Source organism: Heterocephalus glaber, unplaced genomic scaffold, assembly GCF_053883595.1.
Source record: "Heterocephalus glaber isolate CG9 unplaced genomic scaffold, H.glaber_assembly_v1.0 deba00000331, whole genome shotgun sequence".
NCBI classification, from domain to species: domain Eukaryota; kingdom Metazoa; phylum Chordata; class Mammalia; order Rodentia; family Bathyergidae; genus Heterocephalus; species Heterocephalus glaber.
Genome location: NW_028258142.1, coordinates 1,015,085 through 1,031,998, shown reverse-complemented (window position 1 = coordinate 1,031,998; position 16,914 = coordinate 1,015,085). Strand labels below are relative to the sequence as shown.

Sequence of the window (16,914 nt, the reverse complement as noted above, 5' to 3'; positions counted from 1 at the left end):
TCCATTGTTGAGACAAAATACCCGAGATAAATCAAGTTAAAGCATAAAAATTTATTTGGCTCATGGTTTTAGATGTTTCAGTCCATGGTCAGTTGGCTCCATTGCCTTTGGGCCTGCAGCAAGGCAGAACATCACAGTGGGGAGTACATGGGTGAAGCAAAGCTGGTCATTTCATGGTGACTGGAAAGCAAAGAAGAGAGAAGGAGCAGGGGCCCAATATCCTCTCTAGGGCATGCCCCCAGTGACCTACCTTCCTTCCACCAGGCCCTACCTCCTAGACTTTTCACTGCCTCCCAGGAGTGTTCCACACTGCTGACCAAGATTTTAACATATGGAGGATTCAAGATACAAACCAATGAAGAACATTCTGCACCATTCAGAGATGAAGGGTAATTAAAGAGGTATTTCACAAGTGTAAGATTGCTCAGCCCCAAATTTATGGCTCTCCAAATATACCCCAAGGTGAAAGAAAAGTCTGCAAGTACTGACACAGGTGCACACCAAAGGAAGCCCCTTCCTCAACTCCAACCACTGTGAGGCTTGCACTAGCTTTAACACACATTTAGCAAAGGTAAAGCAAGTAATTTGGCTGGGCATATGGCTTAAGGGTAGAGCCTGGCCTTGGGTTCCATCCCCAGCAAAACACACACGCGCGCGCGCGCGCGCACACACACACACACACACACACACACACACACACGGAATAAATAACCTTTTCTATCATTCGAGTTTGTTAATTTCATCCTACCATACCAGGCCAGCTTTCTGGCATCCTCTCAGCCTTGGGTCCCTTCCCCGTGGGTTAGAAGGTGCTGTCCAGAGGCAAGGAGGGGAACCTATACATGCCATTGTAGGAGCCGAGTAAGAGGTGCGAAGGTAGCTGAAATGGGAGTTATTACGGTGAGCACTACTGTGGCTTAGATTGTAGACACAGAAGAGCAGGTGTGGGACACCTGTAACCACAGATATTTGATGTGATTTTCACAAGCAAGAAGCATCTGGGTGTTGGGTTCAGCGGAGGGGCCCACCAGGTCCCAGTGTGCCTGGCCGCAGAGCAGCCCAAGGGAGGCACAGGTGGGGCCAAGGACCCCTAAGCGGGTTGGGGCAGGAGGGTGACCCTCAGGCCTTGGCCCCTCGGGCTGGGCCCTCAGGTGCTTCGGGCTGCGCTGGAAACGCCCTTCCCAGGCGTCTCCATAGCAGTGGTGTTTTCACACGAGGTTTACTCTAGTCTGCTCCTGGAAGAGATTTGGTACCCAAAGGCACTTTTAAAATGCTGAGCTTGGGGCGGGGCGGGGGGGGCAGTATTTGCCCCAATAATCCACAGAAACAACAGTAATCTAAAAATAGTCTTGTTTTCTGTCCTAGGCTCTTTTTAACTTTGTTAGTCATCACCAATTCTTAAAATAAAATCCGTGTAACGTCTCTCCTAGTAGCAGCTATAAACAAACCTCGAGAGGAGGCCTGAGGAAGAGGAAAAGAGGCGCGAGGGACTCGCGGGGAGCGCGGCCGGCCGGCGGGAGTGAAGCTGGTGGCCTAAGGGCCGGGCGCTCCGGGCGCCACCGCCTCGGAACTCCCTGCGCCCTGGCGCCCGGCCACCGTGGGCCTGGCAACGGCATTAAACAGAGGGAAACAGGCCCGGGATTCCGTCACCCGCGGGGGATCAGGAGGGCATTGAGACAGACAGGAAAGAGCTTTCTGGATGGGGCGAAAAGTTACTTATTGGAGGGGGAGTAAAGAGGGAAGGAGCCGTCGGAGAGGGGAGGAGCAGGAGCGGGCGGAGGAGGGACGGGGGGGGGGCAGGAAGAGGAGGAAGGGGAAGGAAGAGGCTATGGGTGCCCCCCCTCCCCGCTGCGGCCCTTCCTAGGCGGCTTTCCTGGGGGCTGGGCCGGCCGGCCGGCCGCGCGGAGTGGACGCCGCAGGGAGGACCCGCCGGGCGGCCCCCGACCTGACTCCCCGGATCTCCGCCCTTCGGAGACCCGGTCCTCGCCGAGCCGCGCTGCCTCAGTCCCGCCCGCCGGGACCTGGAGGGCAGAAGAGGGCGGGGACGGAAACTCTCCCGGCAAAGTCTGGGCAGGGTGGGCGGGACGGAAACTCCAGGCCGAATCCTGGCACCCAGGACCGGGACACCAGGACTTACTGAGGAAGGATGATTTTGGAAGAGCAGAGAGGGAGGGAGGCGGCAGCGTGACCCCGCCCCCCCGCAGCGGCGGCCTCGCTCACTCTGGAGCCCGAGGTGTGGGCATCCTCGCGGGTCCCCTCCGCTACTCAGCCCTGGAGATCCCCCTGGTCCTCTCCGCGCCTAATGAGTAATTTAGCGGACAGTGTGGACCCTCCTCCCCGGGCGCCCGGCTCCAAGGGCGGGAGCGGGTCCACAGGTGGCCACGCCAGACCCGGGGTCCTCCCGCCCCGCACCCCCGGGCGGTGGTGCCCTGGGCCGAGCCCTGCAGTGGAAAGACTTGAGTTCTGCAGAGCTGCAGCTGCGGAAAGGGCCCGGTAGGTGAGAGTGTATTGGACAGATTTTCTTTGCTCACCTTTCTGTTCTTTAAAGTCGACCCAGTTGGCCAGCGCCACTCACTGGTTGGATCAAATATTGATCCGAGTCACCCCTACCCCATTCCCTTGAGTCCTCTGGAAGCACCCACCCGCCCAGTAATATCACCCCCCGCCCCGCGTCCCGACGCTTTCCGGCCCCACGGCACACACCCCTTTTGCTGTTGGGTTTATTTAAAACCACATAAGCTTTCGTGAGTAGATTTATGATTTCTGTACACCAGACATTCTAATCACCCCGACATCCCAACTCTTCCATCCAAAGCCAACGAGAAAATACGGTCCGTTTTGGCAGCTGAACTGCGCCCGGGGAGATGGCGGGGGGATTTTAAAGAGGAAAGTGTAAAGTGACACGGGAAAGCGTCCAAAAAGGCCGCACATTGGCCCTGCCCACCGTCGGAAACCCCAGGGTCGCCCGCAGACGCTCCTAATCCCCCGGGCACGCGAGACGGAGGAGGGGCCCGCAGGTGGCCGCGCTCTCCTCAACTCCAGGCCCAGCTCCTGCAACCAACGAGCTGGGTCGCGCCGATATTTACAGAATAAAAATGACGATATCTGGCCAACCCGGGATGGCCAAACAATCTGTTAGTAATTTAGCGGGATGGGAATTTCCTTTCTCGGGCCTGCCAGTGGAAGCGCTTTTCCAAATTTCCATAGCGGGGGAAGCCTGCGATTTTACATAATGACTTCAGCATGCAGGCCTTTCTCTGCACCCCTCCGCCGCCGTCCACACCCCAACCTCCTCATTAAGGCGCAGTGTGGATCTCTGCGTACACCCGCGTGGACCCAGGCGTCGGGTCTGGCCCGACTACCCCTCGCGCGCCCCTTCCCTCTGGCCATTTCGCCCGCCAGCCGGGAGTCCCCACCCGCGCCTCTTGAGCCAGTTTTCCCCCTGGTGCACCTCTGCCCGCCTTTCGTGGCCTTGCAACCAGTCTTGTGCGCCTCTGTCCGCCCCTGGGTGCCCCTGAGTACCCGGGTGCCCCGCCGGCTCGGCGAGCGGCGGCTGCGGCGCGGAGAGGGAGGCGTTCAGCGCCTCGTCTCCCGGGCCCAAGCCGGCTCAGGCGGGCAGGGGCGTGATGTCACGGCAGGGAGGGGGCGCGGAGCGCTGGGCCGGCGGGGAGGCGGGGGAGGTGTTTTCCAGCTTTAAAAAGGCAGGCGGCAGAGCACGGCCCTGCGTCAGAGCGAGACTTAGAGGCTCCGAACTCGCCGGCGGGGTCGCCGAGCCGGATCCAAGCGGCCGGGCGCGAGCTCTGGGTGCGGCGCATACTTCGGCCCCGCCGCGCGCGGATCCCGGACCGAACCCGGGCCTGCCACGCGCGCACGCCCCCTGATGACATCTCCCCGCGGCGCGCGGCGCTGAGCCCGGCCGGGCGCGTGTCCGCTGGGGAGAGGTCCGGTTCCCGGAGCCCAGCCTGGGCGCCCCGCCGCCCGTGGCCGCTCCTCCTCCCTCTGGGAGCCGCCGCCGCCGCGTGGATGCCAAGTACCAGCTTTCCAGTTCCTTCCAAGTTTCCACTCGGCCCTCTGGCCGCGGTCTGCGGGAGCGGAGAAACTTTGGGGCCCACGCCGCCCGCCGGCGGCACCATGAAGGCGGCCGAGGAAGGTAATCACGCGTCCCTCCTTGCGTCCCCGGGGCCCCGGCCCGCAGCGCCCGCTGCCCGCGGTCGGAACCCCCAGCACGAAGCCCCGGACCCTGGCGGCCGGGCCGGGGTCTGGGCGCCCAGGAGGGCGCGGGCGGCCGGCGCCGCACAGATTGGGTAGGGTGTCCCCCTGGTGTTTCCCCGGCGCAGCCCTGATTTTGAGCGCTCTTTCTTGCCAATAGGTGTCTCCTCTTCTCTAGCGCTGAGTGCGCGAACTTGGCCTTGGCTGGGGCAGCCTCTCCGGGATCCCGGCTGTGGGAATTGAGTATAAATGCACGCAATTTGGGAATGGGGCGAGGTAGGATCCTCAGACTACAAAGGAACCTTTGGGATAAGTGAGGTTTCATTGGGAATGAGGGATGGGAGGCAGGGCCACCCATTGGGGCAAAGAGTAGCCCCTCGACGTGAAGTTGGAGGATTCCTGTACCTCTCCCTGAGCGCCAAGCTGGGCCAACTGCCTCCAGATGGTCGAGGCCCCGCCGCAAGGCAGCGGCCGTCATGCCTGTGGTCAAACGCGGTGGGAGCACAGCCCCCCTACTGGGCCCATCCACTGTTCCTTAGAGGGAGAGAGTTCCAGTGTAAAAAAAATGCCTCCGGAAGGTTGGAAGAGTCTCCCAGGGCTCAAGCTGCTTCTCTTTGGTAAAAAGGCATCAGTGTCTGCCCTGAGCCCGGGATGGCCAACCCAGCGGACTTGCTTCAGGCCCTCCTGCAAGCCCCTCTCCTGCTGCCTCATTAAAGGAATTATCACAATAACAAAAACCACCCCATAGTCTCGGGCAGGTATCTTTGGAAGCCTCAGGAGGGGATGGTTGGCATTTCCTTGGGATTAAAATGACCAACGCAGGAAGAAAATTGGGAGACACCTCTCCGAATTCCTTATCAGCTCTGAAGTGTGTTACTTAAAAGCATTGAAAGTTGTCAAGCCTGCCAATGCTAGTGTGCCCTCAGTTTTAACGGCAGACATCCTTGAAGGAAAATGCTAGTTTCCTGCACAATACTAATAAATGGTCCCTTGCCCTGGAACTGCAGCTCCCATAGATGGGCAGCTTTGGAGAACTCGAATCTCTAACAAAGATGAGCTGGAGCCAGTAAACTCAGCACAAGAGGATCAGCATTTTCAGAGCCTAGATATCCCATGTAGAAAGTATTCTGTGAATTCTGGATGAAGAAAAGTAGATGTGACTTATGCTTCTTACCATTTCATCCCAACTTCAGAAAATGCTTAAATGTTGAAACATCAGGCAATGTTTTAATGTCTACACAATGAACTCTTGCTATGAGAAAAGTTTAACAATATTTTTGGTGTGGTTTGGGCCTTGAATCCTTGGATCCTTATTTCCCCACATATTTATCACTACTTTAGAAAAGGTAGGTCTGCCTAAGTTTAGATTTCTTTATTTGAAGAGTCAGTGTTCCATTTTGTAGTAAGAGATATTTTTTCTCTTTACAAGAGGAAAAAAAGCATTGATGGGGTAGTGATTGTTTTTTCATGTTTCCGACTTAGGAAAATAAGTTTGAAAATGCCCCACCTAAAAGGCCATAGAGTGGGGACAATAATGTCCTTTAACTAAACAATACTGGTGTATTTTATAGGGACTACGAATTGGGCTAAATAGGAAATGGATCCCACCTTGTGCAGAGGCAGGCCATTGCACAGCAGAGAGAGTGGTGGCAGGTCTGTGTCCGCCATTGCTGAGGGCTACTGGGAAAACAGCCCACGTCCCTCCTGAGTAGGCCATGGCCCGCACATCAGCTGCCTTCTGAGGGCCTGAACGATTACCGCAGTCCTCAGTCTAATGAGCATCTGGTGGAAGCTCGTTAGGCTAGGCACCGCCATTTCTGAAGGCCCTGTGCTGTTTTCCCCGGGAGAACGCCCAGAAATGCAGGCCTGTAGGTAGTCACCCAGTCAAAGCTGCTCCCCAGAATGCCCCACGGGCTCTCCAAGGCTGAACAAAGCATACCCTGTTCTCCCGCCACTTAGCTTCTTGGCATTGTTTCCTAATCCAGATTAGAAAATGCCACAGTGCCTGCACCCTGTTTTATCACACCCAGCAATGGAGCTCTGTATCCCGTTAACATCCCGCAGCCTCTGGAGGAAGCATTCCAAGCTAAACACTTCCATCAAGACAGGAGCGTCTGCTGAACTGGCAAATGAGAGTCCAGACCAATAGCTCCAACGGGGCAGGAAGACAAGCTCAGCCGCAGGATCGAAAAGGGTGCCTTTACCCTGCAGCTGGCCATCTGATTTCCTGGGTGGGTGACTGGGAGGCAGAAGGAGCCTGTCCTGCCTCCTGAAGAGCTCCGAGCCCCGAGGCTTCCCTCCTTTGGGCCAGAATTTGGGGGTATGTGCACCCTGAACAGTGTAAGCAACAGTTGTGCAAAAAGCTGTAGTCTAAACAGATGAGAGGGCTGTTACTCGGGTGTATTTTTTTTGGTGGTGCTGAAAATGTGGCTGAAGTAAAAAAAAAAAAAAAAAAAAAAAAAAGAAGAAAAAGAAAACAAAAAGAGAGAAAATAAAATGTTGAGGCTTCTCCACAGAAAACAGAACTTCTATTTGCCCGAAGGTCAGCAGAAAAGCAAACTAAAACAAAACAACCCTCCAACAAACATCTCAAAGTGAGAACTATTATTAGAAACTAAATCAGGCCAAACTGAACCATAGTTTATCACGAGAGAAAACCAGCCATTGGAAAAGGGTCCTGGGAGGAGGTGGCGGATCCACGTGAGGCCCAGGTTACCTCCACTGGAAAAAGACATCCCCCAGGGCTGCAGGGCTTGAGGGCAGAAAGGAGCAGCCAGGGGATTGGTGACAAACGTTGACACTGACCTCCATCCCCCCTTTCCTTCCTGATTCCCTCCCACGGTCATGCTCAGCTTAGCTCTCTCGCCCGGGCCACCATTTTCCTGGTATTCCAGATGTTGCTTTTACATGGTGCTAAGACACGAAGAAAGTTATAACAAAAAGCTGGGAGAAACAGGAAAAGGATGGACCGGGCTCCGCGGCACAGCCTTTCCTATTGACTGTGCTGTGTGTACCAGGCTGTGCCGGGGCCTGGACAAGCCTTCACACCCCCAGCCTTTGAGTTTAAAATTACCCCACGGCATTAGCAAGGTCCTGTGGACTCAGAATGTGTGGCATTTTAGGAGCTGAGATCTGAGGAGGCCGGTATTGCAGGAAAGTGGGCTGCCACCAGCTAGACGCCGGCAGAGGGAAGGGACAGCCCTTAGTCCCTGGATGGATTATAAACTGCACTCCGCACAGGACAGAGCAGTGGGTACCTCACGGCAGCCCTCCCACCGCCCTGGCACTTTCGGTTAATTTCTCCAGCAAAGGGGGTGGAAAACTCCAGTCCCTGAATGTAGGGTTGAAGTTGCAGAGCTCAGCTGGGGCTCAGACCTGGGGCCCTGGCAGGAGGAGGGCAGGCTGGGGGAGGCCGCAGGAAACCCTGAGCATGGAGCAGGCCGAAGTTTGAGGCCCTCTCGCCCCTCCTTTTAAACTTTTGGCTCATCTAGCAGCCTTGCTCTTCGTCCCCGCGGAGGGAGTAGCTATAGCTAGCCCTCGGTGCCAGGCGCACCCAGGTCCCGCGAAGCTTGGGCCTGGCCCATGCCGCCCCGCACTCGCCGAGCCCTGGCCAGGAGGGGACCGCGGGGCGGCGCCAGGGCTGCGCTCGGCTCGCGCGTGGAGTTTATTTAAAACTCAGAAGCCGGCGGCCGCGAGCCACTTGTTTATGTAAACCCGGAAACACCCGGGGGGACAGGGGCGGGACCGCGCGGGAGGCCGGGGAGGGGACAGGACGACGGGAGGCGGGGGCGCGTCACGCCGAGGGAGGACGCGCCGCGAGCCGGGCGCACCCGCCGCGACCCCGACATGACGGGGCTGGAGCAGGACCCGGAGTTCGACTTCGATTTCCTCTTCGAGTTCAACCAGAGCGGCGAGGCCGTCGCTGCCGCTGCAGGTGGGTTCAAACCGGACGGGGGCGGCGCCCTGTCCTCCCCACTACGCACAGGGACCCGGGCGCCTCCCTCCAGCGCCCCGTGCCGGCCCGGGGAGACGCGGACAGCCAGGCGAGCGCGCGGCCTCGGGGGACACCTGTGGCCGAGGCAGGTGCCGCGCGCGGCTGCAGGGCACTGCTCGGCGTCCTGGAGTGGAGCATCGGGTGTGGAGGGCACCCGGAAAAGGCCGCCTCTGTCCCGGGTGGCCCGTTCCGAGGGGGACAGTGGCCGGCGCTCAGGACTTGGACCTCATCGTCTGAGAACAGATGGTCCGTGTCGCTGCCAGAGGGCGGTGGGAAGCCGCCCTCCATGAGCCGGCCGCTGCCCCCGTGGCTTGGGGGCCAGTGGCCGGGAGAAGGCCAGGCCTGGCTTTGGCTCCCAGGGAGTCTCAGGCACGATGTTGGGTGGTTTTTGTTGTTGTTGTTTGTTTTTGGTTTGGTTTGGTTTTGCCTGCTTTCACTCTATCAAAAATAAAGGTTCCAGTTAATAAACGCCTTGTGACCCTCTCCCCTCAATTTGACACTCTTGGGTGATAATGAGAACTGAGGATTGCAAAGGCCTCTGATCAGCAGAGCCCACCTCCAGCACCCTGGGTCCTGCCCACCAGCTTTCTGCCTTCCCAGCGGCACCCAGCCCCAGAAAGCCCTCGGTGCACTGCACAGGGAATCTGTCCCGCCGGTTCGTGTGCAGATAAAGTGGTGGAATTGGGACAGGCACTTTGGCCGGGAGAGACTGTATGTCTCTGTAATGATGGTGTCATATTTTCCATAGCACTCAATACCCTTTTTGAAAACTCCAGCGTCTTTTTCATGTCTGAAAGTGTTCCAACCAGGCCCCTCTGCCTGGGGTTCAGAATCCACTCTCCCGAAACCCTTCCCTGGTGGGCCCTTTTCGCTGTATTCTGTGGCTGTGGGCTCCAGCTCCGTGGGATCAGTGGGAGCCAAGGCAGGTGAGACTAGGAGAGAGGCAGTTGTTGGGAAGAGATTTGAGTCTGGAAGTGGAGATCTGGGTCCTTGTGGCCCTCTTTGCTTTTCAGCTAGGATTTGGCTGCTTGTGGCAGAACTTCCCAGAGTTCTTTCCAGTCCTCTCATTCTTGAGTTCAGTGGGCCTTGTGCAAAGAGCTTTCAGCCTCAATTATCAGTTCTTTCAGCAGCTGTCACTAAGCTTTGTAGCATGGAAATATTGACTCCACTCCTGTCCTCTTCTTACGGTGTCCACTGTAGTGTCAGACAACCTCATCCACGTCACTTTTGATACCTTTAGGGGTGAGCCCCCAGTGAGTCGGGGCAGAGGCTCCCTGTGTCTCCTGAGGCTGTTCGCAGACGGGTAGGGCCTCGCTGCTCCTCTCAACCCTTAAGGCTTTACACAGCTGGTCACAAGCCCAGCAAGAGGAGCAGAGACCAGGACCCAGGGCCTGTGTGGTTTGTTGGAAGTAATGGGCCTTGCTGGGGAAGCAGAGAATGTAGCTGGCTGCTATTGCTCTCATACCTGCTTCAGGAAAGCAAACTTGGTGTTTACCCCATTGAACAGCAACTTTGGGGTCTGTAGGGCCCCAGGTATGCTGCTGGGCAGGTCCTGGTGCATCTCAGTGCCATGGGCTACCGCCATGCATCTAGTGCGCATAACTGGACCCAGCACTGTGGCGTCCACCCTTGTCTTCTTGAGATTTCTTAGGGTACACAGTGTTGATGATTAGGTTTAGGCAAGCTCACCTGGGAAGAAACACTGGAAGGCAGACTGGGTGGCTTCTCCTTGCAGATGCCACATGCTGTGCTGAATGGGTACTGGTGAGCTCAGTGTTCCCTCCAGGCTGGAGAAGCAGCTCAGTGTTCCCTCCAGGCTGGAGAAGCAAGTGGGTTCAGGACACTCCACCCCATCCCGCACATGCCAGGCATGTGCCTTCGAGTGCTCCTGATGGTTTTGATCTAAACTGCAACAAGAGAAGTGGACTCTAGAAGGTCCTAGCCAGGCACACTTGGCCCATCAGAATGTGGCATCTCTGAGCATGCTGCAGAGTTAGACAGGACCCAGCATGGTGGTGCACACCTGTGAACCCAGCTACTCCAGAAGCTGAGGCAGCGCAAGCACAAGGCAAGTTTGAGGCAACCTGTACAGCTTAGCAAGATCCTGCCTCAAAATAAATAAAAAGGGCTGGAAAGTGTTGCTCAGTGATAGAACGCTTATGCTAGGCCCTAGGTTCGTCCCCAGTACCAAGCAAAAAAAGAGCTAAAGCTAGACTGAGACTGTCAGGGCTGCTCTTGGAGCATTCTTGCTAAGTGTGCGTCCCTGATCCTGAGAGAAGCCTCTAGGATGTGGCCGCTGGTCCGGTGCCTCCAGCTGGGGGGGGGGGTTGTAGACACTGGAGAGAGTTCTAGGCAGGGAGGACAGGGCTGGGAAGAGCACCTTCCCCTTTTTTCGGCGTCAGAGAGAAGTTGCTGGAAGACACGCCACATATATACAATATCTAGTATACATCTCATGGTGCCTCCTTCTGCATCCTGTACTGGGAATGGAACCCAGGCCTCACACTGAGCTATGTCTCTAGCCATTTTAGTTTGTTTATTTATTTCTTTATTTTACTTTGAGACAGAGTCTCACCAAGTTGCCTAAGCTGGCTTGAAACTTTTGGTCCCCCCTCCCTCAGTCTCCTGAGGAGCTGGGAGCACAAGCTTATGTCACCATACCCAGCTATCTTTCTCTTTCTCTTTCTTTTTCTTTTTTTTTTTTGTGAAAGATATGCAAGCTTTTAAAAAATTATTATCATTGTCATATTACATTTTGTTTAATTATTCAGTTATATTAATTTATTTACATTACATTAACTTATTATATTAAAATCTCCAGCCCCACAACGGGAGGTAGAAAGTACTTCACATTATTTCTGGAGTCACATTATTTCATGGATTATTTCTCACACTATTTCTGCATATAAATGAGTTAAGGAGTAATTCTAGATCAGTTATGAAGCAAGGCAGTATTGAGTTTTATAGATTATAACAACTGAGCACAAACCTCACATTGTCAGAAAGGACACACTAGTGCTGAGTGTCGGAGGCAGCCCAGGGGCTGCATATTCCCAGGAAGGACACAAGTGTTGGGTCAGGAGCCCTTGGGCTGGGCCACAGGTCCCAGGCACTCGGAGGCTCTTTGAAAGGAAAGACTGTGTCTGTGTCTCATTTCCAGAATGCTCAGCAGGTGCAAGTTATGCACAATCTACAACCATGTGTTGGGAGAACAAAAAGAGAATTTTTTAAATACTGTGTCTTGGGCAGGACAGCGGTGCTGTTGGCTCCCAGTGCTTGGCATCTTCCTGTTTCCACCCAGCTTGCTGGGCTCCAGGTCCCCTTCCTGGGCCGAAGGCATGGCTGTGGGCTCCCTTCTGGGGCTCAGGAAATAGCTGCTTTGCTCGTCAGCTGGGAGGCTGGCGAGCCGCTTCCCGCCCCGTGGCGCCTGTTTTCTAAGTTATTTTGGCTGCCCTGGACATGGCCAGCACTGTCGCTGTGGCAACTTGGGAGGAAACTGGCCAAGGCCTCTGGGTGTTGCAGGGAGCCCTGGACCTCTGCAGGGACAGCTCTGCCCACCTGCTTTGGGCTCTGCCCGTGGCACTGAACTGTTCATATGTGGAAAGCGGATGTTGCAGAGATGGAGTTTTGAAGAATTCTTACTCTCAAGGCCATTTTCCATGAATACAGTGGCTTCTCTTCCCCTGGAGGCTGCGGAGGAGCCTGTGACAGGTCAGCCCCTGCATCTGGAAACCATGGGGAGGGCCGGGCCTCACCCTCAGGCCTCACTGAGGTTCAGCATTGAAAGGCAGGCATTCTAGTCCCTCCTGCGAGCAGGCTTGCTGCCTCCGAGGGCCGCAGAGGTCTCCACCATGGACGAGCTTGTCCGTGAACAGGATGTTGCAGCTTTGGATCATGTTTTCAGAGGGAGACCACAGCTAGAATAGAACAACTTGGATATGTCTTAATTTCTTGAAAACAGAAGATGTGCAAGTGGTGATTGAAAATGATTTGTGAGAGGTGTGGGGGAATGTTCTGGGAGGTCTTTGAAGAATGAAGTGCGGGGGTGCAGGGGCTGGACCAAGCACCCTCCAACAGGCTGTATCGAGTTTATTTGTGGAGCTCTGGGTGCTGTTTGTTTGCTGCTGTAGCTGTAGTGAGCCCAGCTTTCTGCCACTGTAAATCTCCCTGCAACAGATTGCTGCATGATAGGACCTCGGAACCTGTTGCTGTCTGTCATGCCTTGGGCCTGACCCTGTTGCCGTGCTGCCCTGTTAGGTGGTGCCATCCAGTAGGTAGTGTGCTAAGGAAACAGCTCCCAATAGCAAGGTCTGAACAGTTCTTGAGTTGTTCTGTTTCATTTTATTCCAGTCATGCAAACTTAACAGTCGGGCCTGGACTGGGGGCCTCTCCTGCCACATCTGTGGGAAGCACAAGGTGGCCAGCAGCCTGAGGACAGGGTCTGGCTGCAGTCTCCTTCCAGTGCTATTTCTAGCTTCATGTCCTATGGCTCAGCCTCAGCAAAGGCTAAAGGGAATGTTTCTCAAAATGAAAAATAAGTTGTTCGTGCTGGGCAGGTGCTCTGAGCTTGTGAACAATGAGTGAGCTGACGGAGGCCCAAAGTGGTGATTGTTGTTAGAAGGCACGTGCCTGGTACAGTGTGGCTGACCCGTCTCCATTCTTTCCTTGTGCTAGGTGAGTTCCCTGAGCAAGAGCACCTGTGCATTCTATTTCAGGCCCGACCAAGGGAAGTGCTTTTGAGCTCAGCAGGGTCCTGCGGTATGCGCTGCCCATGCTCACCAGCAGCATGTCCTAATGGGGAGCATACTACTTTTATTTTGTGGTTGTTCAGCAATAATGGCATTGTATGGCTCTGAAATAAATTATTCCACAGAGTGAGACAGAGTACATTGGACAGTGCGGGCTTGTTGAGTTTGCTGAGGCCGAGGGCATCTGGTGCAGACTGGCCGGGGACCCCTGTTCACCATTTCAGCACCTTCTTTGCACATCCAGCACCCGGTGTAGTGTCTGCACAGGAGAGTGGCTGAGGAGAGCAATCAGGGTGTGAGTGAGCAGAGGAGGAAGAAGGTGGTGGTGTTTTCATTGCTTCGAATTCTAGGACAGGATTCTGGGTGTGCACTCCACTTTCCTGGTGAGGACATTACCTCCAATGGACCCATTGACACTGTGCTTTGACAGTGAATGCAGCAAGGCACACAGGGAGTATCTTCAGTGCCAACCAGCAGGACATACGTCGGCCCAGCGTCTCAGATATTTAAGAAAGTTACTGAAAGTATTCTCACTGCCCATTGTAGATGGAATCCCTTTGAATGGTTAAGGAATTTGCATTTAAGTACAGTTTGGGTGGGAATGCAGAGAAGGCTGGGGCCTGGGCCTCTGCCTGGGGAGGTGGGGCTGGGGACAGGGCTGCCTTGGCCAAGTGGAGCCCCTTTGGTTCAAGGCTTTTCTGGCCCTTGACTGCCAGGGAGAGTTTTCTTAGGACCTTGGGCTGAGTGTCCACTGAGAGATCTGGGCATTTACACTTTCATTATGTAGCCTTGGTAAGGAACACTCACACATAGGTAAATCCTTTTTGCTTTTTTTTTTTTTCTTTTTCTTTTTTGCTTTTAACAGAGGCTTTATATGTTTTTTTTCTTTTCCCCAGAACCTGCATTTTCTACCCTCTCAAAAGGGTCTGGGTCTGTCCCTCAATTGAAATACTACTTGGTTTAAGCAAAGGCCCCTTTTGAGATGTCTTGGGGCACTTGGGCTGTGTTCTGTTCACTTCCTGTTCTCCGTGGCTGGGCCCAGGGCGAGAATGTCCCTCTTCTGCATTTTCCTGGCCAGTGCAGCCCTTCCCACAGAAACCCCATTCCTACCACTGCCCCAAAGCAGACTGCACAGAGCCCGTTAGAGCACCCCCTCTGCCTCCCCACCCCACCGTTTCCTCTGGCACCTTCCGTGAGAGCAGAGGGCTCTAGACACACCACGCTCCCATCCAGGCATGAGATCCAAGTACATGTGCTCCCCTCTGGGAAGGCTGGGGCAGGCACGGTTGCTTTCATCTGGGGTCAGACGTGACTGCCACCATTCTCAGGTTGTGGCACCTTGAGGACAGCATGTCTGGAGGGGGACTTGGATCCTCCTGCACCTGTGGCACCGATCCCAGCTCACCTGCCTGAGAGGCCTGTTCCTCAGGCCCTGCTGCTGAAGAGCAAGGACCACAGACCAGTAGCTTGTCACTCTGCATAAGCGGGAACGTGCAGGTGGGCACTCGAGTTGGGAGCAGGAGTTAGTGTGTGAGTGTCTGAGAACCCTGGGAGATCAGAAAGAGCCTGGTGGAGGTGAGGGCACAGCAATATCGGGTGCTAGAGAAATTTCCTAAGGGTTCACATGTTTCAAGTGACACAACATTGTGTTACTTACTTTTCTCTCGTTGCTGAGGCAAAAGACCCAGCACCCAAAGTTAAAGGGGGAAAGGTTTATTTGGCTTGCAGTTCATAGAGGTTTCAGTCCATAATTGGCTGGGTCCAAGGCAGGGTGGGAGAGGGGCAACAGTTCCTGGTGGCAGAAGACAGCAGAAGCAACAAGAGACCTTAAGAATGTCTTTCTGCCCCTTTTATGTCATCTAGACTACAAGGATTAGGGCGGTGCCAAACCAATCACTCATGTTGTTTAGTAGTCACACACCCGTAATCCCAGCATCACACACTCTAGATTCAGCCACCTCAGAAAAACCCCTTCCTACAAGTGCATGAGGCTTTGAGAGGACATCTAGACTAAGCCATAACAAACTTCATCATCAGACCCACGGGCAGAAATTCTGTGTTAAGGGATGAAACCAAATTCTCTGCTGGAATGAAGGGAGGCAAAAATTTACTTAACTTATAATTAATTTTGGGATATACCAACTGTAGTAAAATTATTCATTGAAATCTTATTACTAAAAATCCTACCCTGTCAGTGTATGGCTTCACCCTCCCATTGTCAGTACTATTCTACTTAATGATCGACTGCCTGAAGAAGGCCCATCCTGTGCGTGCCCTTCGGGCTGCAGCACACTGCTTGGTTTTCAGCTGACAGTGTGGTTAGGGGAGTGCTGGGCCCGCAGTCAGGACCTTTGCAGAGCAGCACCCAGTGTGCCTGTGTGTGTGTCAGTGGAGTATCATGCCAGTGCCGTGGCAGTCACTCTGCATGTGTGCTTGCCCAGAGGTTGTGTGTGTTAGACATGGGGTCTGCCCATCTCCACCATCTGAAGGCCAGGCCTGCACAGCCTGTTTGGACTTGCAGGGAGGGCTGGGGTGCAGGTGACTCGTCCTGGGGCCTGTTGTTCAGAGTCAGTGGAGCAGCCCCGGCTTAGGAACTCAGCAAAGCTTGCTCTAGGTGGTCTCCATGGGGCCTCTGCTAGCAGGCCAATGGCTGTCTCCTTCCCCAGAGGCTTGACTTTCTCTAGGAAGTGGCTTTTTGGATGAGTTTGAAAAAGATTTAAACCTAATTTTTGACATTAGATTCTGGCTTCCTATCCTGGGTGGGGGGACGTATTATGATTGGAAAGTGGGGCTTGTACATGGTAAGGATCCACTACCAGTTTTTTAGTTCAGCTGGAGGGCCTGGCCTGGCACAGACACATCAACAGGACTAAGTCTCTGGCAGTCAGGGCTTCTGATGTCTACCCTGTCCGCTCTGCCTCCTCCTTGTGCTCTGCAGTTTCCGAAAGGCAGCCAGGATTGACCCCATCTCGTGTCCTCTCACCCTGCCTGAGCTTTGCCTTCAGGGAGAGAAGCCATGGTGGAAAGAGTGGGCAGTGTTTTGGTCAAAGGGATTTTGCCCTGATAAGAGAACTTGATAAGTAGGGATTATAAAAGACTGGATTACAACAGCTAGTGGTTGGAGTGCTAGCTTTGGTAGCACTTATACAATAGCTAGTGGTTGGATGACTATTTCTGGAAATAGGTAACAATGAAAACAGAATCCCACCTATTTGGGAACCAGAAAAATACAACTGAGTTTGAATTGGTGCTTTGAGACTCTTGTTTTTCTGGGGTTTATCTTCACTGGGTTCTGAACCAGGACACAGCAGAAGAGCAGTGCCATCTGTGGATAAAAGCCCTTCCCGCCAGAGCACTAAGCCAGGGATGGATCTAGAATTTCCATGAACTGTTTCCATTATTTAGAGACCTGGGAATGCTAGCCTGTAGGCATGTAAGAGGCTCCAGGGTGCTGGGAGAAGTCTTGCACATCAGAAATCCAGGAGCATGGCTTTCCTATTAAAATTACTAATTACAACAATAATGATTTTTTAAAAAATATTTTATTGAAGTAAAATTAACACATAATGATTCTTAAATTTAGCTATGCATCACAATCATCTGCTTTGTTTTGTTCTTAAAGACGAATTTCTCAGGCGTGAGCCAGTCTTAGGTATCCATGAGAGGAACCCTAAATTCATATTTTCATCCAGTCCTTGAGGTATTTTCATTCAGCTGGTGATGGAAGCACCTTGACAGTAATTAGCCTGGTAAAATCTATTTCAACGTCTAGGTCCTTGTATCTAAACATCCCTCCCTCCTCTACCCACCTACACACTCATCACCCATCTTTCACACACTCACTCTTCCTCCCTACCTCTATCATCCATCCATCCATCCATCCATCTGTCCATCCATCTCTCTGTCATCCACCCATGAAATGCAGTGAACACTGCTTATGGGCCAGGCATAGTCCTAGGCTCT

General features: G+C 54.1%; 1 protein-coding gene across 5 annotated transcripts in view; it reads left to right on the top strand.

The window, feature by feature from the left end:
- The first annotated feature begins 3,713 nt into the window (after positions 1-3,713).
- Positions 3,714-16,914, top strand: part of Nfatc1 (nuclear factor of activated T cells 1) — a 117,430-nt gene continuing 104,229 nt past the window's right edge. For 2 of the 5 annotated variants that reach the window (XM_004861918.4, XM_087188866.1), the window contains exon 1: positions 3,715-4,150. In XM_004861918.4, the coding sequence (XP_004861975.1) occupies positions 4,024-4,150 (127 nt within the window). In that variant the 5' untranslated portion in view covers positions 3,715-4,023. Of the gene's footprint in view, positions 4,151-7,975; positions 8,144-16,914 lie in introns of those variants that run through there. The other 3 variants (XM_004861916.3, XM_004861917.3, XM_021242141.2) reach the window with 3 other exon arrangements.